Genomic DNA, 27,840 nt, shown 5'->3' with positions numbered 1-27,840 from the left:
GGGGTTGGTCTCTTCTCCCAGGCAACCAGCAACAGAACAAGGGGACACAGTCTCAGGTTGTGCTGGAGGAGGTCTAGGCTGGATGTTAGGAGGAAGTTCTTGCCAGAGAGAGTGATTGGCATTGGAATGGGCTGCCCAGGGAGGTGGTGGAGTCACTGTCCCTGGAGGTGTCCAATAAAAGACTTTATGAGGTGCTTAGTGCCATGGTCTAGTTGGTTGGCCAGACCTGGGTGATAGGTTGGACTGGATGAGCTTGGAAGTCTCTTCCAACCTGGTTGATTCTGTAATTCTAGTCTCCATAAGATGTCCATCAAAAGAAAATAGCAAACTGCTAAAGGTTTCAGGGGGATAGTTTGCAATAATAAATGGTACAGCCACAGAGAAGTGTAAGCTACTGTGCCAAAGGCCATAGTGGGCATCACCAGTCTTTTCATATGACTAGACAAGAGTAAGCTTTAAAATCCCCATTCACATGAGAGAAGAGATGCTGACACACAGGGCTCTGCCTGCTTCCTCAACCTGACTCCCTCCTATCTGCTAATTAAGTATCCAAATAAGTTACCTTCAAAGTGCTCTAGACACAGCCATCTGATAGGCAAAATGAAAGACTGCAAACTTGGTTAGCCTTAAGCAGCAGATTTTTGTCATTTAGTCTGTAGTGTTCCTTCATATAGTTATGAATATTACAGGACTTCTTACAAGGATTCTTGTTTTAATGATGTTCACATATATAAATACATCACTGTAAATAAAACCACCAGTTTCATCCATCGCATTCTTAAGGAAAATTACCTCAGCAGTAACCCCACCTACATCAAAGAACACCACTCTATTAGTGAAACCAAACATGGTCTCACACTGGAGCACAGGCTGGGCAACAGCAGCTTAAAATGTGAATCAGCTGAAACAAATGTCTTAAAGTGCAAAGAAACTTACATACTAACTAGAAATTATGCAAAACCAGAAGAAAGACTCAAAATTCTCTTACAGTAAAATTCAGTTTTGAAGGTTTCTCATCACTGTGGTAATAGATTATATTGTTTCTAGAATCAAGTTTCGGGGATGGTTCAAAATGAATCAAATTATCAAGGAATCCCAACATAAAGTTTTTCTTCCTACCATACTGTTATAGTAGCTGAATGTCTTACCATCATGTTATAGCCTTCCTCCTCCTCAACAGCCTCACTTATCACATTTTTGGATGACCCCATTGAGTTTTCATACCTGTATCAAAATAAATGCAATTCATTAATTTAAATCACTTCTTCTTACCACCACTTGTGTCATGGACAATGGATGAACACAGTGAAGTTGGTTAGCAGTTGCAAACCAAAAACAAATTACAGACATAGTAAGAATTTGGTATTTGGTAACTAGTGGTGAAGCAAAATAAAATGAAAAAAATATGTTCCTTTTTTTTAGGTGATGGTTCCTGCAAACAGTAGATAAATTTAACCCAGTTCTGACCTGCAGAATTGCTGCCACAAATGCAGAAGTGCACGAGACTCTTTACAGATTTATCAATCATTTCTAGAAGAGTGGTAACACTTCTGAAATAAAATCAAACCCTTGACTTCAAAGTTGAAATAAATTCTAGCCAGTCACTGACGCAAGTACAAACACTCTCCTGCACCAGTTCTTCTGAAGAGTCACACTAACCAGTGATCACACTAAAGGTTAGAGACACTTCTGCATTATCAGAAGTTAGGTAACAGAACAAGACTAATGTTTGATCAGATCCAAAGCCCGTTTTGATGCTCTGTCATTATTGATAGTGGCTTTGGACACTGGAATGGGCTGCCTGGGGAGGTGGTGGAGTCGCTGTCCCTGGGGCACTTCAAGGCAAGGTTGGACGTGGCACTTGGTGCCATGGTCTAGCCTTGAGCTCTGTGGTAAAGGGTTGGACTTGATGATCTGTGAGGTCTCTTCCAACCCTGATGATACTGTGATACTGTGTGATACTGTAAATGGGCTGTTCACTTGTTCTCATATTACACCTTGTATTCTTCCAAACTGATGATTTTTCTAGTAGTAAATAGCCAAAATCTGTCAACAAATATGTAGTGCTTCAGATTCGCACTGGTTTGTATGCTTTAAGAGGACCTCCTGAGCTTATGAAAAGTGAAACTTGCTGTAGCTGGTCAAAGGCAGCTAAGGGTTTTTTAAACAGTTTACTTCAGCATCACTTCAGATACCAAGGACAGGCACAGCATGAGGTGTCCACAAACACTGAGGCATCTCAGAAAAATCAGGTGTGCTTTTACCCACCTTAGTAACTCGGTTATAATGGAGGTGTGATACTGACATTAAACTGAGACATATATTTGAGGAAAAAATATGGAGGAGCCGAGTATTTTCCCCGTACTGCATTTGGGAATTGGTTAGAACCAATAACCTATTCAAAAAACCGTGTAGAGAAGGCAAGCCCTACCCCTGCGCACACTGCCAAGACCTGCTACATTGTCAGCTTCTGCAATCAGGGTTTTGTCTGACAGCAGTGGAAGGCCAAGGGAAGACCATCAGTTTGAACTGTGAGCAGCCTTAACAGTTTGGAAATGCAACTATTTCTAGGTCTTACAGCAGCTTCTAATAGTTTACGGTTTGTTTCCTCGGTATGTATGCCTCTCCCTTCCGCACCTACAACGCTGACACAACAGATGCGGACCTGTGCACCTCAAGCGAGCGGCAGAGGAATCCGGCACTGAGCAAGTCCAAATTTCCTCACAGCCTTTGCTCACGCCTGCGGCCCCGAACAAGAGTGGGCAGGATCTGACTCGGAAGGCACAGGCCCCTTGCACCAGGCTGAGTCCGAACTGAGGCGGAGCCCCCTCCTCGGCGCGTCCGGCCGAGCTCCCTCACATGACAAGGCCTAGCGAACACCCACCGATGCAGCTCGCCGCCAAGGGCTTCTCGGTTGCCTGTGGCAACCGGCCTCACTCCCTCACCCGCCTCTGCGCTGCGCAGAGCTGGGCAGGGCCAGCCCAGGCCCGCCGCGAAGGCCGACGGCCCGGAGGCGCCCGCAGGGGCAGTGCCTGGGGGCTCCGCGGGGCGGAGGAGGGGGAGGGCTGGCCCGCCGCCATCTTGCCCCGCCGCCGCGCCCCGCGCCGCCCTGCCCGCCGCCGCGCCCCTCCCCCGCGCCGTGCCGCGCCGCGCCGAGCGGCCACTCACGCTCTCCGCCGCGCCGCGCCGTCCCGCCCGCGCGCGTCCCGCCGCGCTGATGTCATCGCATCCCGCCGCCGGCGGCGCCAGCCCCAGCGACTACCGCCCGCCGCAGCGCGCCGCGCCTGTGTGCCCCTCAGGCCCGGCCCGGCCGGCCGCGCATGCGCTGCCCGCGCCGGTGAGGGCTCTGCCCTCACCTTGCCCGCACTCACACGCCTGCGACGCGGGACTGGAAAGGGGTCCGGAGCCACGAAGCGGGAGCACCTGCAGCTCCCCTGTCTGCGCCAGGCCGCCTTTTCGCTTGGGGTCGGCTTGGCAGCTCTGCGAGGAAGGCCTGAGGCGCCGCGAGGTCGGGGCTGGTGGTCCAGTGGGGATCTGGGAAAGGGCGAACGTGCGACACGTGCGAGCCAGTAAATAGCTGTGTGCGATGCACCGGGGGTGTGTACAGCACACGGCAGAACGGCGCCTGAGCGCAGGCGGTGAGCTGTGGGTTAGGGAATGGGAACCAGAGTAGGCACCGCACCTGGAGGCGGATGGGGCTCTTGGCGCAGTCGGGCTGCTCCGATAGATCTGAGGCCTGGGAAACGTGACTTTTGGACAGGTTGAACCTATTTAGCTTCTATTTTAGAAAAGAGGACAAAACGGAATGTAGTAGGAGTGGTTGTGAAGAGAAAGAAGAATCCGTTTCCCCCGCTGTGACAGGAATGACAAGCAGTAGGAGGCCTAAAGTGTTACCAGGATAATTTAAATTGCCATTTCTAAACCATTAAAAATAATACAAGGATTGGAATAGGTAGCTTGGGAGATGGTACATGATTCAGCTGAACTCTCCAGGAACAGCAGTGGGAACACCTCTCAGAAATGACAAGCAATACTTGATTGGTTCTGAGCAGACAGCTGAGCCAGCTGCCCTGGAAGGTCTCATACAAATAATTTATACCTCTTCAGTAGTGAACTTAAAGCTTTATTATTTATCAGACTAGTGTCTGAGTTTCCACAACTGCCTCTAGTTTGCTGCTGAGGTAAGCACTGTGGTACTGGGCTTCACATTAAATCCTGCCACTCTGTTTTGATGCCAGATCAGATACCACATCAATAGAGTGTCACAACCTATTTCCTCAGATACTAATAACTGCACTGAATGTAAGGAAACGGAAAAACAGGTCTGTAATGTCCACATAGTCTAAAACACTTTAGGACACTTTATGCAAGGTGTTGTTGCAGACAATTGAGCACTCAGAAACTCCTGTTTGGGTGTCACTAAAGCAAATTACTGCAATTTTGAAATCCAAACACACAGTATTTCAACCTGATTATAGTGAATTGTTGCTTTCTCCCCCTGCCTGGTGCCAAAACCAAGGATCTTTCACAATGAAAGACAGAAGGCTAATCTTTGCATGCACATACTTAACTGTCTTGCATGCAGCTTAAAATGTAGCTTAAAATATTTACATGTGAGAAAAGCTGAGGAGAATATGTCAAAATGGAAACTTGTCTAATACTCTAAATCCATTCATTTTGAAAGCTCAAAAATGACATGCATTAGAGTGAAGAAAATTAAGGCTTATTCCAACTGGGCAGTGATTTATAAAACTAAAATACAGAAATGTAAAAAACAATCCAGTAAACACCAGACAGATAACTTCATCTTCTAGAAATAACTGTTAAACTGCTGTCTGTGTTGCTGGACAACTGCTGTCATGCTGACACCTTAACAGGAACAGATTTACATTTGTAGATCTCACAGAGCAGTTGTGTTGAACATGACCTTCTAACATTAATTCCTTGGTGACTGAAAGAAAGAACAGCTCCAAACAGATTTGTGAAGACTGTATGCAATTTGGCTTGAGGGAAGAGGGAAAATTTTAGGAGAAGTCAGAAAGTTCAGCACACAAAAATCTTTTTTATGTGGCATGACTTGTTTTCTGATTTAAAAATAGCATCACTGATACACTGGTTTTACTTACCAGTTACAATAGTGATGCATTTGCTGTGTTCTTGGTTAAATATAGCAAGAGAACATCACAGTCTCTTTTTTTTTTTTTTGGTCCCACTTACATCCATACAAAAAATATAGCAAATTTTATTATTTGACTGATTAGCTGTGTGCTGGGAACCTTCAGGAAGGTGTTTTGCCACAGGCTAACTACCAAGAGAAGAATATGATTTCCTGTGCCTGCCTTCTTGCTGAGCTTCACGTTTCTTTCCTGATGAAGAGGATGCCATGACTTTTTGTTTTCTTGATTTATTGTTCCAATTATTTATATTTCCTCTTCCTATTTTCAGTCATCATCATCATCATCATCATCTTTTTCATCATCAAAGCATCTTCAGTACTATTTCAGAAACCAATCAAATCTTATTTCTGTTTTGATTGCTTATAGGATTTGCTTTGTCTACAAAATGATTTAGTTCACACCTTGTATATGTGATTTATTTAAATACTGATGAGAAGTTTGACATTTCAACCAATAAAAGATATTAGACTTAACCCACTACTAGACTTTTTAATAGAAAAGACGTTTCTTATATGGGCAGGAAATTGCAATAACACATTCCCTGATTTATTGCAATATTTAACTCTCAGATCTTCAAAATGAACTGCCATAGCTCTTCACAGTTAATAGATTTGGAGGTTAATCAGGGAGCAGTACATTGCTGTCTCTGTGGAAGGGACAGGATGGCGTAGCAGGAAACTGCTATTGATAGCTGTGATTAAGCCTATGAACAACTGTGTTTCTGGAATTCCAGGTGGGTTGATCTTGCTGCTTTTTGTTCGGAAGAGCAGCTCCAGAAATACACTAATACTGGGAGAAGTAACAAAGCTAATGATGGCCTTACATTGGTCTCAATTAGTCCAGTAAGAATGATTCGTTTGACCTTGGTGAGTTTGGGATTGGAGCAATCCCAATTTGATGTGACACCCCTTAGGAATAGTGTACCTGGGGAGGCCCTCTGCTCATTTACTGAACATTTTTTTTCATCTTGCCTTAGTCAATGAGGCTTAATTTATTTTCTATCTCTCTATTACCTGCATTGAACAGTTATGAAAGTGTGTATCGATCAACCTTGTTAACTCATTTATAAAGCATTGCTTTTTAACCTTGTGTTTAGAAGCGTTATTTACGAGTTGGGTCCTCAAGCAAGAGAAACTCATGTTCCTTTTTGGTCTAAAACTTCACACTGCTCATTTCCTGATAATCATCCCTCATACCTTACAACTACCTGAAAGGAGATGGTAGCAAGATGTGGGGCAGTCTCTTCTCTCTAGTAACAAGTGAAGATGAGAGGAAACGGCCTCAAGTTGCTCTAGGGCAGGTGTAGGTTGGATGTTGGACGAAACTTCTTCACCGAAAGGGTTGTCAAACACAAGCTGCCCAGGGAAGTAGTTCAGTCTCCAGACCTAGAGGTGTTTCACAGAGGCAGAGATGTGATGCTGAGGGACACGGTTTTGCACCAGCCTTGTGGTTGGACTTGATTTTAAAGGTCTTTTCCAGCTGAAACGATTCTGTGATTCCGTATCAGGGTTTGTTAATGCGGCTCTGAAGTTGACAATCATTTCATTGATGCTGGGAAGTTGGAAGACTCTCACTCTATATTGACAGTATTTGGCATCTCCCACTGACACGACACAAAAGACCAGGCAACAGAGGGGGAATCAACTTTCTCGTTCTTAACTAGCTGTCCGCTCCCGGGCCGTGGGTTTCGCAAGGCTGGGTGTACGCCGCAGGCCCCGCCAAGCTCGGCCGCGTCACCTCCCGGGCCCGACCCCCTGTGCAGGCGGCGCCCCCAAGCCCCCCAGCGCCGCTCGGCCCGCCCTCCGCGGCCCCTTTCCCCGCCCCTCGCCACCGGTCCCAGCTCGGCGGTCGGGATGCGGCGGCGGGCGCTGCTGCTGGCGCTGGGCCTGGCGGTGTTGGGCGCGGCGCACGGGCAGCATCGCGCCGAGTACGACCGGGAGGCGCTGCTCGGCGGACAGGTGGGGCCGCGGGGCCGGGCGGTGGCGGGCCGGCTGCTATGCCCCGTGCCCCGCGCTGGGTAGGCTCGCCGGGGCCGGGAGCGGGACCAGGACCGGCGGGCTGACGCGCCGTTCCCTCTGCCGCAGGAGGAGGCGGAGGAGTACGCGCGGCTGAGCCCGGAAGAGCAGCAACGGCGGCTGAGAGCCATTGTTAAGAAGATCGACTCGGACGCGGATGGGCTCCTCACCAAGGGTAACGGCGGGCGGCCCGGGGACCGCGGGGGTTGTGTGCCCCGGGGCCGAGCTAGTGGCCCGCGTGGAGCTTTAACTGGGCGGGGACCGGCCTTTGTCCGTGTCCCAGGTCTGGCCCGGTGCCCTCAGAGGAGGAGAAGGTAAAGCTCGGTGCCACGGCCGGTGGCTCTGAGGCTGTGCAGCATCTGCGTGACGAGCGAACCCTTTGCCCCGCGCGTTACGAACACCGGCAGACTTCGCACGGAGTGTGTCTCGGTGCCTCAGGCCGAAGAGGCGAGGGCCGGCAGGAGCGCACAGGAGCGAGCTCGGCTAACAGCCGCTCTCACTGCCCCTCACATTGCTGAGGCCACTTGGAATCCTGTGCCTTTCTGTTTGAAATCCTGGTTGTGCAACTCAGAAACTGGCAAAGAAAGTACATTGCAGCCACAAGGGGCTATGTGCTTCCATACCGGTGACACCAGGTGACACTGAGGTATCATCTCATCGCAATATACTATCAAATGTTTTTTTCCCATGCAGATGGGATTTTATCAGTCACGCTTAGGAGCTCCACAGTAAGCTCTGGCCCTTCTTTTCAGTGCACCATCACAATGCTTTCCTATTTCAATTGTAAAACTCATTATGAAGAGCTATTTGTGTTTTGGAGTGATTTTGACAAACTCCAAAATTCTGTCATGCATTCAGAGCAAATGGAATTGTTCACATGCCAGGAGACTGATACTTCATTAAGATGATACTAAACATGTAGAAACATTTCTAGGGGAAAGGGTAAGAGACAGTTTTGAAACTGAGCTCAGTGTATCTGTCAGGTGTCTTTCGCTTTAAATGCTGAAATTAATAAGCTACACACTTAAAGCAGTGTTCCTGCATCTGTGTAGAGGTGAGATATCACTTTGGTGGGATGGATAATCCTGATGATAAACAATAGGCACTTAACAACAGGAAGGCTATAAGGGAAGAAGTCTTTTTTAACTAAAAATCCCCATCCTCACTGCCTATATCGCATCTGGTTCTCAGTGTAGTGGGAATTTGTCGTCTTCTTACTTCCTAAAGGAAAACTCAAGAGTGGAATGTGTGTTGACACTAAGAAACACGGTACTGAAGCTTTTCCAGCTGAGCTATTTTTCAGTATGTTGCAAATCACTGGTCAAGAGCGTTCTCCTTGTTAGTGGTGCCTCCATTAGGATGCTATCCATGAGGAAGATGTGATACATTGATACTGCTTCTCTAATGTCAGAGCATTGCGTTAGTTCTGATTAGAGGCTCTGGACACTGTGGGTTCAAGTGGCTGTGCCTTGTACCTTAAATGTGAAGTAAACCTCGCTATAAATCACATCACATTGCAATTTCTTGTAAGGCAAAGCTTGGTTTGTGCATTGGTGGTAACAAAGCATGGCATGCACACCTCCACGTGTTCAGTCAGTTCACAGTATTTGTTACTGGTAATAACAATGTAGTATTCAAAATGTATCTGTAAAAGTCTTGCTTCCTTCCAAAGATACTTCAGTAAACCCAGTAAAGTTCCATTGGTGCTTCTGACAAGAAGGATCCAGTAAGATCCCTCAGTGTTTAAAAATGCCAAACGATTTTTCTACAGCAAAGTAGTAGTTTCTGTAGAAATTTTTCATTAGTCAGCATGACTCTTCAGAGTCGAATTTCAGTTTACTTGATTTAGCTGTGTAATTTTGCAATGCAGAGGAAGTTGTCTTCCCCTTCTGGGCATCTGTAAACAACTGGATGATACCGAGAGAATACATTCTTCTAATCTTCAAATGAAGTAACTTCATCATAACTTCTGCGATGAAGTGAAGTTGTAGCTTCGTTGTGTTTGTGTGAGTGGGTCTGTATATTAAGCTGTATTCCTTTTAGCCACGTTTCTATAAAAACAAGGAGCTTGAGGGTGCTTCCAAAAGAATATAGGCTTGATTTCAGCCCCAAGTAAAAGGAATGTATGAGTTAATACTTTATTTTGGGTAATTAAGGCAGCGAGTTTTGTTTTATTTCAGTTTGTGGATTTTTCAAAAGAAGCCCCAAACTGATGGGAGCAATTTTGGGGGATACAAAGTTATGTTTAGAGTTGTCTGTGTAGGTACATTCAGCATCATTTTCAGAAAGCACTGAAGAAGAAAAGGTGAAAGAATGCTACAGTGTTGATAGGCTTCGTATTTGAAAAGATGTAATCATTTCAAGCTGACAAATCTCAGCAGACACCAAAAGGGGCAGGCTTCCTGCTTTCATTGCTCCAGCGAGCTAAATAAGGGTCCTTTTACAGCTAAAAACTAAAGATCTTCCCTTTCATTGGATAAGATCTTAGTGATCCAGTTCACTTTGCAGCTGTAGGAAAACTACCAGTAATGCTTCTTCTTCTGACCGCATCCCATATGTATTAGAGGGTGATGATTAGCACTATGGCAGCAGCATAGGGCACATTAAGAACTCATCTAACTCTAGCCTGAAGATATCAATGGGGAAGTGGCACCAGGAAGGAAGTACTGAAGGCTCTAACTGATCTCTCATTCAGTTACCGTGAAAAAAGCCTTAGTGTAGAGGAAACAAATTGTTTTGCCTCTATGCTTGAATCTGAACTGCAGAGTATACTCCAGAGCAAACAGACCCGCGGTATCTTTACAGTTTTTATAGTGCAGATGATTATGATTTTTTTTAATGTTGGTATTTTTGACTGGTTTTCACAGATGAGCTGAGTTCCTGGATACAGCAGTCTTTTAAACACTATGTTACGCAAGAAGCTAAGCAACACTTCAGTGACTATGACAAAGATGGTGACGGATTAGTGTCTTGGAAGGAGTATAATATGCAAATGTATGATCGTGTAATTGATTTTGATGAGAACACTGTCCTGGAGGATCAAGAAGAAGAATCATTTCGACAGGTAAAATGTTTTGGTGTCAGTTTCCGTAAGCTGTTGGCAAAAGGCACCAACGTTTGTTATGGTGAGGGCAAGAGGACGGGTAGCAGCTGGCACATGTGTTAACACTTTCATCTGTGTGAGATAGGGGAGTAATTACAGAAAAGTAATGGAGTATTAAAGCTGCTACCAACAAAACAGACAGAATGAAATCGTACTTCCAGAGTCTATTCTGCTAGCTGAGTGGAGTGGAAGGCATATTACAGAGCACAGTCTTCTGCCATTGTCTTCAAACAAGATGGCAGTGGGCTGCAGATGTAGACTGTAGCCCAACCAGTGTCCTGCCTTCAAGAGGGGCTAGTGCCACTGGTGCTGGAGGTGAAAGAAACCCTTGTACCCTTTAACCCTCTTTATTGCACTGTTGTGTCCACTTTCCCAGTTATTTCTCAGGTACCTCATGTAGGGCATCAACGCTGCCTGCTTTACCATTGTCTGTCCATTCCACAGAGAAAGCAACAGCAATTCAGACACATTTAGCAAGCAAAATGCCATTCTGATAGGTAAAACTGTATGTAAATAGCAGAAGTTGTGGATTAATCTCATGTATGAAAGCAGAAATGTAAGAGTAGAAAGAGACAAGAGAGTTCAGGGGGAAAGGTTCACCAAGAATCACCATGTAGCAAAATATGTGGCCTTCCAAGTTACATATTTGTAAGTACATGTAAATATTTCCCAAAAGGAGAATAAGTGACTTTTCAGATAATTCTGTCCTGAGTTTTTCACTTCCCCCCCGACCCCGCTCTGGGAGGATTGTCTTGGCTGCTTTTAGTAAAATACTAGTAGATCATACAGAGTATTGGCAGAAGTGAAGCTAAAATAGACAATGGGCAGGGGATTTTAGTCTGTAAAGCTGTAAAGCTTTGGAGGTTGCTTGCCTGAATAATTGCACAGCTTTTAAAACAAGACTTGAAATGGAGCTACCAGTGAAAGTGTTGATCCTGTGCGTCAGATACATCACATATATGCTGAGCTCCAGCTCCTACTGCCTTACACATGCTGTACTTTGTTAGACTGCTTGTTAGGTTTGCCTGGTTAATGAATTCTTTGACATATGTCAAAGCCAATCATGGAGTGGCTTAGATTAGGAGAGACTTTAGAGATCATCTAAACCAACCTCTCTGCCACGGGCAGGGGTGCCTCTCAACTAGACCAAGTTATTCAGGGCCCCATCCAGCCTAGCCTTGAATATCTCCAGGCATCCACAACCATTCTGGGCAAACAATTCCCAGAGTCTCACCACCCTCACAGTGAAGAATTTCTTCATAAGATCCGATCTAAGCCTATTCTCCTTCAATTTAAATCCATTTTCCCTCGTCCTGTCAGTGGACACTCTCGTTAAAAGTCCCTCTTGTCTTTATTGTAAGGAGCAAAATTAGCAGCATTGCACAAACATCTTAAGTCAGCCATCTTCAGCGTTTTCTTTGCATTTGGAAGTGAGCGCCGCTCCTCCTAGCAAAATGGAAGAGTTGGGTTTCGGATTGCCGGCGAGTAGAGGCAGGAAGGGGCCAGCAGGTGGCAGCCTTGCTCGTCGCCTCTCAAGCACCGGCAGCAGGCTCGATGCCATGGCAGCTCAGCTTCACGTTGGTCACTCTTACATTGCTTTGTTATTTAAACTAGCAGCTGAGCCTACCCTTTCTTTAAGAGGACATTTGATTATTGTGCAGGATAGTTGAGATCTCAACACTTTTGTGTGTTTCATGTTACACGTTGTAGTAATCAGCCTAATTTTGAGGGAAGTGTCAATAAATAGCATGCAAAGGACAATGCCAAATGGTTATTTTTGATCTCTGGCTACTCCCTTACATGCATCAGAATCGCACTTAACACACAGTACAACACACTTAACTTGGGATTCCAAAATCTTTATAGATCACATCATGTGCAGGTTGAGTAGAGATCAGTTATCAGTGGAGTGAGACTTTATGACATCTAAAGAGACTCTGTGAATTGAGAAAAACCCATCAGCTTTTTGCACGTTTGGAGTACAGAAATGGGAAGTGCAGGACATTCAGAAATAAGAACTTGAATGCTTTTTGTGGTTATTATTGATTTTTTAAAGGCATGCTAGTATTTATGCCTAAAAGGGGCTAGAGAAGTGACTCTGCTTTGAAAGATGTCCAGATGTAATGGAACTTGGTCTTGTATTATTCTTGTATTATTCACTGCCTGGTGAATGTGGGGCAGGCTGTGGATGTAGTCTACCTGGACTTCAGCAAAGCTTTTGACACTGTCTGCCACAACAATCTCCTGGCAAAGCTGGCAGCACATGGCTTGGACAGATTCACTCTGATATGGGTCAAGAACTGGCTGCAGGGCTGGGCTCAGAGAGTGGAGGTGAATGCCACATCCAGTTGGCAGCTGTCACTAGTGGTATGCCCCAAGGGTCACTGCTGGGCCCAGTCCTGTGTGGCCAGTAGGACAAGGGAGGTTATTCTTCCCCTTGTACTCAGCACTGGTCAGGACACACTTTGAGTACTGTGTCCAGTTCTAGGCCCCTCAGTTCTAGAGAGATGTTGAGATACTGGAACATGTCCAGAGAAGGGCAACAAAGGTGGTGAGGGGCCTGGAACACAGCCCTGTGGGGAGAGGCTAAGGGAGCTGGGGCTGTTTAGCCTGGAGAAGAGGAGGCTCAGAGCAGACCTCAGTGCTGTCTACAACTACTTGAAAGGAGGCTGCAGCCAGGTGGGGTTGGTCTCTTCTCCCAGGCAATCAGCAACAGAACCAGGGGGGACAGTCTCAAGTTGTGCTGGAGGAGGTCTAGGCTGGATGTTAGGAGGAAGTTCTTGCCAGAGAGAATGATTTGCATTGGAATGGGCTGCCCAGGGAGGTGGTAGATTTGTTGTCCCTGGAGGTGTTCGAGAAAAGACTGGATGAGGCACTTAGTGCCATGGTCTAGTTGATTGGATAGGGCAGGGTGCTAGGTTAGACTGGATGATCTTGAAGGTCTCTTCCAACCTGGTTGAGTCTATGATTAAAGGAGTCTGTCACTTGAAGGAATTCAGCACTTAAAATAGCTTCAGAAGAGGTATTTTACATAAATATATGAAACCATGATATTTCAAGACCTTTTCTGAACTACAAACAGCCCTTGATATAAATGAGATACAGATCCAGAAGATGAAATGTCTTAAAATGTAAATTTTGGCTATTGCCATGGCTACCATTAGTTATAATCCTTGAACTCTGCTCTGTTAGTTTGGGAATTGGTGACTTTTAGCAGAAGGAGTGTGTATAAAGACAAGAATTCTTGGTCTTTATCTCCTTTTATTTTGGTTTTGTTTTTGAAGCCCTGGCTAAAAGTATGTTTTAAATGTCCCTTTAAAGAAAGTTCCTTAGATTCTTAGAAGTAGCTCAATTAAAAGGGCTGTCTGCATTGCCCTGGATGAGCTCTTTCTAGTGACAATACAACATCAGTATAACATGAGTAGGTAATGGGAAACAATTAATATTCTAATGAGCTTACAGCCAGCTACTATAATCTTGGGTTTCCTTTTCATTAAGTGCTCTAACTAAATCTGTTTTCTAAGCTTCATTTAAAGGAGAAAAAGCGTTTTGAAAAAGCTAATAGGGATGATGTTCCTGACCTAAACGTGGATGAGTTTGTCGCCTTTGAACATCCTGAAGAAGCGGAGTACATGACGGTAAGGTCAAGGAGCCTGTCTGTACCAACCTGTGCATGGAGATGCAGGATCTTTTTAATGCATGTGCTTAGCCCCAGTCCTCCAGGAAATCAGAGTTCTGTGTATTGCTTTTACAGACAGATAATGTGTTGTGGATCCAGTGCTGGAGGTCAGGAGCTGGAGCAGCAGTTCAGTGCTTCTCTTTGAAATTGTTTCAAGAACTGGTGTTGTGCAGACTTCTGGGACTGGGATGACATAGCTATCTCCAAACTCTTTTAGGTTGAAAAGACATTAGTGAGATTTCAGCTTGAGGGAGTTTTGTGCATAGGTCAGAGTGCAGTTCTATTTAGGGGACGTGCAGGAGAGATCTCTGCATAAGAAAAGGTCAAGTGCCAGTTACTTTCACTTTGCTTAGAGAGACACAATAGTCACTTTTCAGACCAGGGTAAAAAGGCATGCAAGCCCATCTGAAGCTTTGATACTGACTGTACAATAATCAGAGCTTAGGGGATCATTATTTCAGCGAGAAGCACTTTGATTTCAGTCATCTGTCTCATCACTGCTGTGACCATTGGTGTCACTCCAGCTCAGCACTGACAGTTGGCTGCAGTATATTGAGGCCTTTCTGCAGTAGAGCTTTCACTTGGGGCTCTCTGGTGCTGCTGAGCCAGCTGCCAGGAGGAGTGCCATGCACACAGAGCCTCTGTTTGGGTCGATATAGCTGCCAGTTATGGGCAAACAAGAAAAAGCAAAACTAGCAAACAGGCTCACTGGCTTTACTGGGAATCACAGGACCAAAAGACCAATGCTGCAAAAACGCAGTTTGATGAATACATCACACACAAAAAGAGAAGTGAAGCAGGATGAGACATGTTTCTACAAATCCATGTTTCTCAGCTACTTCTTTTGCATCGAGTTGAAGGATTTCAATTCTGTGTACACCTTTCAGATTTGATTTTCCTGACCTCTGAAACTCTTAGGAACAGATCCGGTTCGTTGCACAGGAACCAAGTGCTACACTAGTCTTCATAAAGCAGAAAAGCAGATTTGAAATGAGGGACCCCTTTAAAGAATACTCTGTTGCTCTAAAGCAATTTATTGCTCTTTCTCTTGATTCCAAGCTGCTAATTTTATCACAAATGGATTTTTTTCCCCCTTTTTTAATGTATGCCAAAGGACTTTGTCATTCAAGAGGCTTTAGAAGAACATGATAAAGATGGAGATGGATTTGTTAGCCTGGATGAATTCCTTGGTGATTACAGAAGAGACCCAAGTAAGGAGAAAAGAGGGGTGTGGTGGGGTGAAAGAAAGAACTGAAAAGCTTTGGAATTAGCTGAATTGTGTGCACCTTTGTTTCCAGCTCTTACAGATTCTCAGTCACATTATCCTGTCTTTTAGAACAATTCAGTAACCTGGTAAGGGACATCGTAGGTCATTATGTTGGTCTGCCCTGTGTGCATTTGGCAGTAGTTTGCATATAGCCCATTCCACTGTTTCCTTGCAAGGTGCTTGTTTTCTTAAAGACTGAAGCATACACCTCATCACTCCTCATGCAGCTGAGACAAGGTGGAGTTTTGATAACTGAAAACATCCATGAAAACAGCCAGCATCAATGTAAGGTTAAACTTCCCTGGGCTTTACTAGCTTAAAGCAGAGCTGTCAGCCTTGCTTTAGCAGGATCGAAGCTGTGTGGTTTTGTAAGAGAGGTGGAGTGGAAGTGTTAGGAGTCCATTCAGTGTTCAAGGCTTTTTGTTTGGGTTTTTTTTCACTTTTGCCCTTCCTTAAACTTGACTTATTTCTTCTTCAACAAGAAAAAGGACACTCAGTGTTTATCCATACTTTTCTCTAGCTATGCTGCCAACAGATAAATATTTTATGCACAGTATTTGTTGTGCTACAAGATAGGGCAAATAACTCCTCCAGTTCCAAAAAAAAACCAGTAGCTTGAGGCATGTGGAAAACCTGCTTGGTCCTAAGGAGTGCTAATTCTTAAGTGTGGACTAGCATCCTAGCAGGGGAAAATGTTTAAGCCACAAGAGAATATGGAGAAATAGGGGACTAGACAGTTTTTCTTCACTTGGATCAAACCACATGGAATTTTGCCATTCATAACCATTCTTGTTTGCCACAGCCAGTAAAAACAATAGATTTCTGATGCAACTACATGGTTCTTTATCTTTTTGTTGCTCTGGTTTTTCAAACCAGTCTGTCCAAAGTTGATGCAGAGGAGTGAAATTGTTGCTAGGGTCTTTGCAGTAATAGAGAAGCTAACGGCTTTGTCATAAAACTTCTTAGCAAGAACTCAGAACCAGCAGCACACTTTGAAATGGGTAAGAAACTACATGGTGGGCCTGGTTTCACAATTGTCTTGTGGTTTGGACAGCACTATGAATTGTGACATCAAAGGGTCATCTGTTTGCAAAACTAGATGTTAGAAAGGAAGGAAAGAGACTTCATTCTTTTTATTCTAATTATTTTTAAACTGTTACTTATCTGCTTGTGATGCCAACCACTTTTGACTTTCACAAGATTTAAGAAGTCTTAATATGTGTTCATGCTTGTCTGCAACGTGTATCAATTTGATGAATTGCTTCTAAATGGCTTGGAAGAGTTAAGATTGCTGGCTAGGTGGCAGAATGAAATACCAGTGCACAGGGTAAGAGTAGAACAAGTATACAAATAAATAACATCAGCAAATGAAATTTCTTTGGGTGTAGTACAGGTATTTTAGAAAAAAAACAGTAATTGGGCAATAAACTAATTGGAAAGTCTGCAGTATTATCCTGAGCCTGCAGTAATCAAGAGCTTTGCCTCCTCTGGTACCTGTCACAGGTGAACCTCCCTTGATGTTAAAGCAGGGGAATAGACAGAATCTTACTGAAAACTTTGTATGGCCTTATCAATTCATGATCCTTATACTGCCAAACAGGATTTATCTACTTTTTGGGACACTTGTTGATCTAAAGCATTTCCCTGCCCTCCTCTGTCCCTTAAGTCCTGAGATGACCAATGTTGGAGGCTCATGAGCAGTCATGTGACAGTCTCAACCTGGTGTCTACAACATGATTGCTGTATGTTAATGAGAGGGAGTAATCTTATTCAAGGTAAATACTGCAAATGGAAGATGTCTCTGTCACCCACTGAATTTTCCTACTGGTATGTCAGCTGTCCTAATAAGTTGGAAACTGTCTACTTGGCAGCACATTCAATATCAAGTGTGCTTTCTCCACTATCAGTTTGGGTAGTTGTGGAGATACTAAACAAAACAGTTCAGCTGATGGTGAACCTTGAGTTTAATGCCCACTTAGTTCAGATGTATGCTCACAGTAACCTTTGAGTTTAATATCCACTTAGTTCAGATGTCTGCTTACAACCTTGATACCAACTGAGCTTTAAATTCTGATTTATTGCAGACAAGTGGGTTTTTTTAATAGAATCATAGAATCAACCAGGTTGGCAGAGACCTTTTTCATATGTAGACAGATGCATTTATTTAATCTATTTGGACAGCTGTGAAAACCTTGTCTTTGTTCAGTGAATCCACTTTTATCTTATGTTTTATGAGATTAAGAGAGTTTGCTGAGAAGAAAAGGTGAGAACATCTGCTTTAAGGTAAAGGGTGGCTTTAAACTTGACAAATGTGTCTTACTAGCTGCAAGGGAAGACCCAGAATGGATACTTGTTGAGAAGGATCGGTTTGTGAATGACTATGACAAGGATAATGATGGGAAACTCGACCCTCAAGAGCTGTTGTCTTGGATAGTCCCTAATAACCAGGGTATTGCACAAGAAGAGGTACGTGTTCTGACTGCTCTGTAGGTTTTGGTTTCTGCAGTGGAAACTGGAAGACAGCATAGCAAAATGGGAGTTGCATTCAGATGTGTCGTGTCTTAGTAACTGAAAAAGGCTGCCTAGCAGATGGCTGCATGTGTTTTTAACCTCTTCTCATTCTGACAGAGTGCAGCTCTCTGAACTGCAGGAGGCAAATTCGAAGTTACTGTTAATTGTATAAATACCTGTAAGGTAACAAAGTGCTTTTCTACACCTTTAAGTAGCTTTCCTGGCTTGAGCGAAGGATACAGTGTTTGAGGCAGTTATTGGTTTTGGTAAGCAAATCTGAAGAGCTAACACTGCTCAAAGAAGCTGTTATATAGTGACAGCATAATTCCAAAAGCAGAAATTGATGGTGAGTCTTCTGTTCAAATCACTCTACTTTGTGGAACTGAAACCTTATCTTTCTCTGAGTGCAAGAAAATGGAAGTATTCTGTGATCCAAGATGCTGTAATGCAAATTTTGATCATTCTAATTAGAAGGGTTTAATCAAGGGAAGAATACCATAATGGGTTTCAGTGAATTCTCATTTTAGCTGTCCTTATTTTGCTGAAGCACTGAGCATTCTAGAACAGCCTGTTGGAGTAAGCAGGCTTTACCGTCACCCACCACAGGAGAGAGCATTTCTGCCTTTCTGCTAGTACCTTTGTATTTTTTTGTCCACATCTCTTCCCTTTGCACTGGAGGATGTTGGTGTTCACAGTGCTAGGAACGAAAGAGCTTCCCATACCTCTGGAATTCTGGTCCAGCACGGGGTGTGGGCTGTGCTGTATGACTCAGAGCACCTCCACGTGCTTTGTGTCAGATGGCACAGCCCATCTCCTGTGCTGGACCATGTCATTACTGAGGTTCCACCTGCTCCTATTACAGCTCTGTCAGTGAAAAGCAAAGCAAGATGGCCAGCGCACAGCACTGGGTGCTTGTGTGTTTAACCTTGGAGGAAGCAAAGCTGTTAAATTGCTCTCATAGTATTTTGGTAGATGTGAATCCCTCAGCCTTTGCTTGGGCTTTTTATAACATCTCTTGAGAGTGGTGGCTTCTCGTTTCACAGAAACACTGCTGTTCTAACTGACTGTGTGGTGTATCTAGTCACTGTTGGGTTTGTTTTTTCTCACATCTCTTCACTATTCTTAGCTTACAGTATGGCCATACTGTAGTAATAGCTCAGTTCTGCAGGAAAACAAATAAAACCCCTGATTCTCTAACATGCTGGCGTTTTTTATTCAGTTAATAGATGGGCTCAGCAAGGACATCAATCTTAAAGAGATTGATTTAAGTCATAAACTGCAGCTTGAAAGCTGAATATAGCAGTTTCATTTTGGCATTGCAAAATGACTTGAGAGGGCTTGTAGCTAAATAACATAAAAGTAGAAAAATAACTATACAGCCCATTTCCAGGAATTGAACGTGCTTACCAAGATGTTTGTCTTAATAATCTTCCAGCTTTTGCCATGCAGAGTGCTTTTAAAATTTGTTTGGCTGATGTTAGTCCCTGGGTTTGTGTTTGTTGTTGTGTTTTTTTCCTTCTGTCCTTTTTGGTAGTACAGTCAGTTAAAAGTAAGTAAAGCTTAATTTTCAAAACAAGTCACTAAGCAGTTACACTGAGCCAAACCAATCAGAAAAAGTAGGAACAGAAGGATCTTCTAAATCATCAAAGATGTTTGGCAAATAGAACCAAACCCATGTAATACTAAGACTCCTCAATTTGTCAGAAATAATAGGTGCAATAGAGCTGCTGTACTAGCTTGTTAGCTCTGAGCTATGTCATACTTGTGGATCAGCTACCACTAAAATACTTGGCAATAGGTTTTTTTGTTTTCCTGCTCAGTGTCCACCTTTTATAATCTAGAAACAATCCAAGAATCGTTGTAACTTGCAATTTTCATTTGCCACTGTCACAATTTAACAAAGCTTTTTTTTCAGAAGAGCAAGCTCTTCCTTTGGGAAATAAGGGAAAATGGGATTGCTACCCAAAGTTGAAGTTCAGATGCTTAGATGGCTAGAGATAGAAAACCTCTTTTCACAGTGGACATCAAATACTTTCCAATTGCATTTTAATCATGGATTATAACCCTTTTTACGAGTTATACACAGATACAGAATATCCAGCTGGAAATCTCTATCCCTGCTTGCTTTTGTTGCTTTTTGTTTGTTTCTTCTTTTCTAACTTCATGTGCAATGGAAACTCAATCTCCAAAGGTTCAGGAAATAAAAAATGGCTTAGCACAGTAAATACCTCTAGAGCTGAAAGCAAGACTGCCTGCAGCTTGACTTGAGAGCTATGAACAATGATTCCCCTGGTCAGACACAACTTAGGTGACTAAGAGGTAAGGAGTGCTCACTTCTGAAAGGGGATGCCCAACTTGAATACTGTATTAGCTCAAATCCTCTTTGAGGTCCCACACAGTGAGAACTTGCTATTGCCGTGCTGAATGTCCCGAGGGAGCCCTCTGAAAACAGAGTCTCCAGCTGCCTTGCTGAGCTCACACGTTCTGCAGATCGTGCACTGAAGACGTGCCCTCACCCATGGATTTCAAAGACTGTGGGTGCTTCTAGGAATCCGATTAATCTTGGCTGGTTTAATCCTGTCTTCTGCCCTCAGAGTTAAGCTGTGACATTGATTTGTTGCTTTAGAATTGATAGTGAGGGTAGAGATGTGATATTATGATTTTACTACCAAATGAAAGAGGCAAAAGGAAACAAACCAAGGCAAGAAAGGAGCTGTTCTGAATGTAAAATCTTGTCTGGCTTCTAACAAATAATGGTGGTGTGGCAGGGCTTTGACAAAGCCATTCCAACAGCATTATTTATTAGTCCTCATATCTATTAACTGTGCACATGGTGTTCCATTTATTTTACAGGCTCTTCACCTTATTGAAGAAATGGATTCGAATGATGATAAAAAGCTTTCTGAAGCAGAAATTCTTAAGAACCAAGATTTGTTTCTTAACAGTGAAGCAACAGATTATGGTAGGCAGCTTCATGACGAACGTTTCTACCATGAAGAACTCTAGATTATTTATTTTGTAATCTGTTTTTCTTCCCTTCCTTTCATTTGGAGCTTTTGTTAAAAGCACCCATCAGCTATGTTGCGAGTTTTATGCTGTAATTACAGTGAACTAATGTTTGTGTAAATAATTTGCATTCAAAATTTAATTGCCTTCCTACAGACTTCCTTGGGCCTCTTCTAGCCTGCAAAATTAATCTTAAATACTTCCAAAATTACAGAGTGTTGGGAAATAAATTACTTCAGGGGTAGCACTGTATTGTGAAGAGTTTTCTCCTGTGTTTGAAGAAAAAGGAGAATCTAAATGCTTCTGAAAGAATGCAAAACACAGTAGCTGAGAGACGTTATTTTTTCTAACGGGGGGGGGATGTTTAGAGTCAGTATTAACTGTGTTTTAGTTACTACACTTGGAGAAACACTTAGATTAATGCCTCAATTGTTTAAGAGGTTTCTACTTAATTTTAACTGGTTTCTATACTGCCTTCTATTGTATCAGGAAACTTGCTATTTTTACATCCATAGACAAGAAGTGTTTTTAATGTGCGATGCTACGGCGTTAGCGATACAGTGGGATTTTACTGTGTTAAGACCCTCTTTGTTTGTTAGATTAAAACTTAAAATGATCTGTCCTCCTCTGCTTTGTCCATTTCTCACTTACTGTGGGGCACCCACAGCAGCTCCTGGATGCGTGACCGACGTGCACAAAGTACGCAATGCCCAATGGCAAGCTTCTTTGCTTGTAGAAACCAAAGGCACATCATCTCATCTAGATGCTAAAGAGGGTTCAAAAATGCAATGTGTGCCTTTAGTGTTTCCTGGACAAGTTTGTGGCAGCAGTTGTGTTTGGGTTGTGGGTTTTGTTTTTCCATTTGCAGTATGTGGAAGTCTGAAGTACCAGGGCAGCACATAATATTTGTAATAATAACCTCTAAAAGTTAACTTCGTTCGAAAGCCCCACAATTACCATCCATAAAAGCAAGAGCTGTCCCATTATGGGACTAGTGGAAACAGTCTGAAAGGTTAATGGCACAACAGATTTGATTTAGGAAAGTACATCTATTCTCTGTTTGTCTCCTAGATAGTCACAGAAATTAGCTGAGCATTCTAAACAGAGACAAAGCCTGCCAGGGCAGATTGTGGAGAGTGCATTAGGGGTTTTTTAATTTCTAGTAACTAACTCCTGCAATGCTCTTGCAGGGTTTTTCTTGACTAATGTTTTCTTCTTCCCAAGTCTCTTTTTGTTGAGTAAGGAGCAATTAGCGCTGCCTTGTTTTTTTTTTCTCACTATACAATCTCTTAATCAGAACAAACAGGAAATTCCTTTCACAGAATCAGAGATACATTCCCTTTAGGAAAGACCCCCAGGATCGTCAAGTCCAACCGTTAATTCCTACTCTACAAAGTTTGCCCCTAAACCATGTCCCCAAGCAACACATCCAAATGACTTTTAAACACATCCAGGGTTGGTGACTCCACCATCTCCCTGGGCAGCCTGACCACTCTTGCTGGGGAAAAAATGTTTCCTAATGTCCAATCTAAAACTACCCAGTCACAGCTTGAGGCCATTCCCTCTTGTTCTATCACTGTTTACCTGTGAGAAGAGACCAGCAGCAGCCTCCCCACAGTCTCCTTTGAATGTAGCTGTTGAAGTATCAACAGTTTTGATTCAGAAAGAAACTATGAATACTTTTACTGTATTTTTTTAGGTACCATAGTGATGGAAATTCAAAATACTTTCTCAGAATTCCTGGTTGAGTTTTTTCCTACTGTTTCCTGGGAGTGTGAATGCAGCCATTGCCATGTTGGTGATGGGATGCAATGTAAAAATAAATAGTCTCATTAAATCTGGTGTGTCCAGGAATGTTAAAACAGTTGTTGTCATCTTTGCCAGTTTGAAATACAGCCTAAGTTGCCCATTTGTTGTTGTTGTTCTTGATGGTATTTTCAAGAAGTCTCAATGACAGATTCAACTGCATGCTTGCTATTAAAAATGTCATCAACCTGCAAGTTCAACTTCCAGAACAAGGAGAAACAAAGTAATCCTTCTGGAAGGATGCCTCTGTCCTTTGCTCTTTGACTTGGCTCCAAGTCATTTGCTGGATTGTGATGATTTGCATAAAGCAAGGAGAAGAAGAAGAAGGAGGTGAACAAGACTAGCTCAGCATTTATACAGTCCACGTCTAGGAGTCTGTGCCAAGCACCCAATGTATTGCTTATTTTAATATTTCTGTAAGCAAATTGTGTTAGGGACTATCAGAGCTTAGCTCACTAAGACAGAAATAGAACTACAGAGTTTTGTCACTCTCTGCAGCTCTTAATGCAATTTTATGGGCACAGAAAACTAGTTCTTCGAAAGGAAACAACATCATTGTTAATGTGACTGAAATGTGGGTTTGGAGAAGTGCTAAGCTCATTGCTTTAATGACATTGCATTCTGGTGAGTGTTTCTGTAACTCCTACAGTAAATTAACAGAGATTTCTTCAGACTCCTGATAATGTTTTTAAAATTAGGCTTCTTTTACTTTAGAAGCCTAATTGCTCTTTCACAGTCAGAAAGATTTGTGGCTTTGATAGTTCCTTCTAGCGTTCAGGTCACCCAAATTGGCAGTCCACCCCCTAACATCAATGCCATCTCTCCAAAGAGCGTGAGAGTAGCACCAGTACGTTCTGGGTTATGCACTGACAGAGTCCCTTATGTAGCATTTTTTAATGACACTGGGAAAAAGTGCAATGAAGCAAAGTGCCTCAGAACTTGTAACTGTTACATTGTAGATGGAAATTAAACAGAAACTGTAATTGTAATGAGAGCAGAGATTTAATGTCAGAGCAGATATTTTCATCACTCTATTGTGGCATAATCCATCTATTTATAGAAGGAGTGACTGGTACTGAATATGCAATTACCAGAGCCTGCCAAAGTCACGCACAAAATAACCTGGGTTAGCCTGTTCTTGAGGTTTCTTATTCTTGAGCTTTCTGTGTAGAAAATTCTGAGCTGCTCTGTTAAGTGAAGGCTGAGAGCAGTGTCTGGTAGCTCCTTCACTTCTGCCAGCCTGTACAGGAAGTCTTCCACAACATCCAGACTTTAGCTATAACTATATGTACTCAACCATGAGGACATCCCGAGACAAAGAACTGTGTGTTGTGCTTGAAAAGAGCATCCAACCACACATAAATATCCTACAGATCAAACAGGCCTCTTAGAAGCATACTGAAGACTCCTGTTCTTCCTTAAACACTGCTATGCTTCCTCCAGCAGCACACAGAGCAGAGACTGACTGCTGTGATAGCCAAGAAGACAGAGTTTGAAACGCTAAGGAACTGTTTGTGCCTGGTTTCTCAGGGACATAACACTTTGGCAGTCTCCGTGTTCCTGTCCGTCTCACTGCTCTTGGAACTTTGGCAAGAAAAGGAGAAAAGACCCAGTCTCAAACCTTGCCAAACACACAAAACCAGGCTGTAGGAATATTTTAGAAAGCAAGAGCAGATTCAGCTAATGCTGCATCTCAGAATTGAGACTTGTAATTGCACAGTTAATCGTGGAACTTTCAGGAGCACAGTCCTGGTTATGGTGTCTGCTGGCACAGCTCAAAAGAGCCAGTCCAAAAAAATACCCAAAAAAGGTCAAACTCAGAATTGGAACCTTACTTTGACATACAGGAAGAATGAAAAGACAGATAGAGAAATGTCACATTATCAATAGGCTGTAGTTTGTGGTGAAGAGACATCTTACTGAAGTGCTGAAGGTGTCTGTCCTGTTATATCACATCTCAGTGTGTGAGCAGCACACACTGAACATTTCCAATTCCAGTATTAGCACACTTCAGCTTTAAAGTAACCCCCAAAACACTAAAACCCACTCAGGTTTCTCAGACAGAGACTGAGTGACCTTGTTGGCAAGGTAACCACAGTCTCCCCCCTCAGAGTTATCCCTAATAATTCAGGAGCAGTCCCCAGCTCTGTGGGGTTATATTGGGATGATTGTTTGGATGTCTGAAAGAGACTTCCAGAGGAACACAGAGTAGCTAAACTCAAGAAAACCTCTCCTGCTTGTTCCAAACCCCTTCTGTTTAGAAAAGCAAGGATTCAGCACAATTTGATTTCTAACCAAACACTGCATGTAGAAAGGTCAGGTGAACAGGGCAAAGAAGAAGAATATGACAGTAAGTAGATGAAGTATCCAAATGGTGGAGCTTAGGTTTGCAAAGCTTAGCAGAAAACGAAGCAATCCACACATTCCTTATCTATAGAAATGCATCCTACCAAAGGCACGGTGCATGTCAAGGCAAGGGGATGGGTGACAGAGCAAGCAAAGCTTGTGTATACCGCTGGTGTAAACAAGACAGACTTCCTGGGGGTGCACAATGAAGTAACAGAAGGCAGTGGTCCCAAGTTCACAGTATCACAGTATTATCAGGGTTGGAAGAGACCTCACAGATCATCAAGTCCAACCCTTTACCACAGAGCTCAAGGCTAGACCATGGCACCAAGTGCCACGTCCAGTCCTGCCTTGAACAGCTCCAGGGACAGCGACTCCACCACCTCCCCGGGCAGCCCATTCCAGTGTCCAATGACTCTCTCAGTGAAGAACTTTCTCCTCACCTCGAGCCTAAATCTCCCCTGGCGCAGCCTGAGGCTGTGTCCTCTCGTTCTGGTGCTGGCCACCTGAGAGAAGAGAGCAACCTCCTCCTGGCCACAACCACCCCTCAGGTAGTTGTAGACAGCAATAAGGTCTCCCCTGAGCCTCCTCTTCTCCAGGCTAACCAATCCCAGCTCCCTCAGCCTCTCCTCGTAGGGCTGTGCTCAAGGCCTCTCCCCAGCCTCGTCGCCCTTCTCTGGACACGCTCAAGCATCTCAATGTCCCTCCTAAACTGGGGGGCCCAGAACTGAACACAGTACTCAAGGTGTGGTCTAACCAGTGCAGAGTACAGGGGCAGAATGACCTCCCTGCTCCTGCTGACCACACCATTCCTGATGCAGGCCAGGATGCCACTGGCTCTCTTGGCCACCTGGGCATACTGCTGGCTCATGTTCAGGTGGGTATCAATCAGCACCCCCAGATCCCTCTCTGTCTGGCTGCTCTCCAGCCTCTCTGACCCCAGCCTGTATCTCTGTATGAAGTTGTTGTGGCCAAAGTACAGCACCCTGCACTTGGAGCTATTGAACGCCATCCCATTGGACTCTGCCCATCTGCCCAGTTGCAGCAAGGGAAATTCTGAGCATTTCACAGTGGTGGTAGTTGGACAGTGGAACTGGTTCAGTGAGGTGCTAGAAGAATTTCCACCCTGGAGACAGTCACAGCTGAAAAAGCTCCTGGGCAGTGTGAAGGCAGCCCCTCTTGGAGCTGAAGACTGAATCAGACACCTGTCTTGCACAGACCCGGGGGCAGAAACAACACTGTTTAAAGTGATCCTAGCTAAGCCATTTGGCATGGGGGTTTTGTTTTTCTATGCACCGTAAGTTATTTGGAGGATTTCCAGCTACAAGCTATTCTTTCCTCCTCTGTCTTAAAAAAATAAACACAAAACAGAGCTTGCTAGAGGTAACAAGAAAAACCTCTCAGAAAGTGAACACTGATCTCGGCGTTGGGTTGAGGGTAGAAGTTGTTATGCCTTACATGTGCATAGAAACACACTTCTATGCACAAAGAGGGTAACTCCTGCTCAGGAGGGCTGTGTGGCCTCACAAGAACAGTCACATTAAAGTGCAATTCCACAAGAATTTGGTCCTTGAAGCAGAATCCTTTGTGCCACAGAAATGCCGCTCTGATGGACGTGCACCAAGGTCTCCAAATGGAGATACTTGTTGGAATGGAAAGACTTGTTTGTGAACAATGTTGTTTTACCAGCCTTGCTGATGGACCAAAGCAAAAGAAGAAAAACTAACCTGAAAGGAATTCACTATAAATAAAGGAAAAGTTGAATTGTTTTAAGAGAGCCAGCAATAAACCTTCCTTGTGGTAGTACAAGCAGCAGAAAGCCAAGGGTGAGCAATGTGAAACACAGGACAATCTGGCTGAAGTGTGATCAGTATTTCTGGCATTTCGGGTTTGCACAAAGCCCAAATACCAGTTCCTTGTTCCTCTTTCTGCTGTTGAGGCAGGAGTATGTGAGGATATATTTGCTCAAACAGGTAGAGGATTACCCTGCTGACTGAGTTTGCCCAGAAGGTGTAATTCTCATTTTGCCTAAAAATAAACTCCACTGTTTCAGGCTGTTTACAATAATAAACATGCAATAATTTATCAAGAAAAGGTTGGCTTTTACAGATATATTTTGGAAGATCTTTCAGGTGTTCACTGTTAGCTTGCTACAGTTGTGCATACCTACTCAGGAAAATACTCTGGAAGAACTGATAATGTTTCTGAGTGAGCAAATATGCAGAATATTTGCTAAAATACAGTGAAGGGATCTGAAGTTCTGCCTCCTGTGATGCTAACAGTTCACTGTAATACCAAGGAAGAGACATTTTGTGCAGAGACAGACCTGCTGGAGATGGTCTATCTTGGACAAAGGTCCAGTGGTTTGAGAAATGCCCTGACTTCTCACAAAACGTGGCAGTGTCACTGCAGCACGAACAGCTCTTGCCTGTGCACATACCCCTTGAAGTGGCAATCAGGTAGGAAGATATTTTGGCAAAGCATATCCTAAACCTGTCTAATGTTTTAGTGATCTTGAGGGCTGCTTTCCTTTCCAGAACTGCAGTATTCAGAGTCCTTTCTGAAAAGTGGAAACCTCTTCAGCACCTCAGGCATTGTCTAATATTCATTGGCTAAGGAATGTTTGATGCTTGCAAATGAATGGTGATTTCCTTTGAACTAACAAGATGGAGAAAGGCAGCTTAATGGCAAAACACACAAAAGATGGTAGAACCCCACATCTCTTCATTTTCTCTTTCACAAAGTGGTTAGCTGTCTCTCCAAAGAACTACCAGACACTGTTGGTGTTAATCAAGCCTCCCGTGACATTGCACTTGCCCACAGTTTCATATTCATGTTCTTAATTATATTGGACTATGATTGTCTTTCCCTGGGATGAAACATCAGGGACTGCGTCCACCTTTCAGTGAACACCTCTCCTGGAAACCACT

The 27,840-nt window shown here is 43.7% G+C and overlaps 2 protein-coding genes across 5 annotated transcripts in view; one reads left to right on the top strand and one right to left on the bottom strand.

Annotated features, from left to right (window-relative positions):
• Positions 1-27,840, bottom strand: part of SCAPER (S-phase cyclin A associated protein in the ER) — a 243,491-nt gene that overhangs the window by 150,508 nt on the left and 65,143 nt on the right. For 2 of the 3 annotated variants that reach the window (XM_064157318.1, XM_064157320.1), the window contains exons 1-2: positions 3,169-3,245; positions 1,149-1,224 (exon numbers count right to left, since the gene is read on the bottom strand). In XM_064157318.1, the coding sequence (XP_064013388.1) occupies positions 1,149-1,224; positions 3,169-3,224 (132 nt within the window). In that variant the 5' untranslated portion in view covers positions 3,225-3,245. Of the gene's footprint in view, positions 1-1,148; positions 1,225-3,168; positions 3,246-27,840 lie in introns of those variants that run through there. The other variant, XM_064157319.1, reaches the window with a different exon arrangement.
• On the top strand, positions 6,984-22,620 carry RCN2 (reticulocalbin 2). 2 transcript variants are annotated; one of them, XM_064157316.1, is made up of 7 exons: positions 6,984-7,135; positions 7,262-7,367; positions 10,060-10,256; positions 13,820-13,933; positions 15,089-15,185; positions 17,565-17,707; positions 20,606-22,620. In XM_064157316.1, the coding sequence occupies exons 1-7, from the start codon at positions 7,031-7,033 to the stop codon at positions 20,756-20,758; spliced, it is 915 nt and encodes a 304-aa protein (XP_064013386.1). In that variant the 5' UTR covers positions 6,984-7,030; the 3' UTR covers positions 20,759-22,620. The 2 variants fall into 2 exon arrangements, with proteins under 2 accessions (XP_064013386.1, XP_064013387.1); XM_064157317.1 differs by having other exon boundaries at positions 6,985-7,135; positions 13,832-13,933.

This window comes from Pogoniulus pusillus, chromosome 17 (genome assembly GCF_015220805.1).
Source record: "Pogoniulus pusillus isolate bPogPus1 chromosome 17, bPogPus1.pri, whole genome shotgun sequence".
Taxonomy (NCBI): Eukaryota; Metazoa; Chordata; class Aves; order Piciformes; family Lybiidae; genus Pogoniulus; species Pogoniulus pusillus.
The sequence above is the reverse complement of the archived record's forward strand: the minus strand, read 5'-3'. Positions and strand labels throughout refer to the sequence as shown.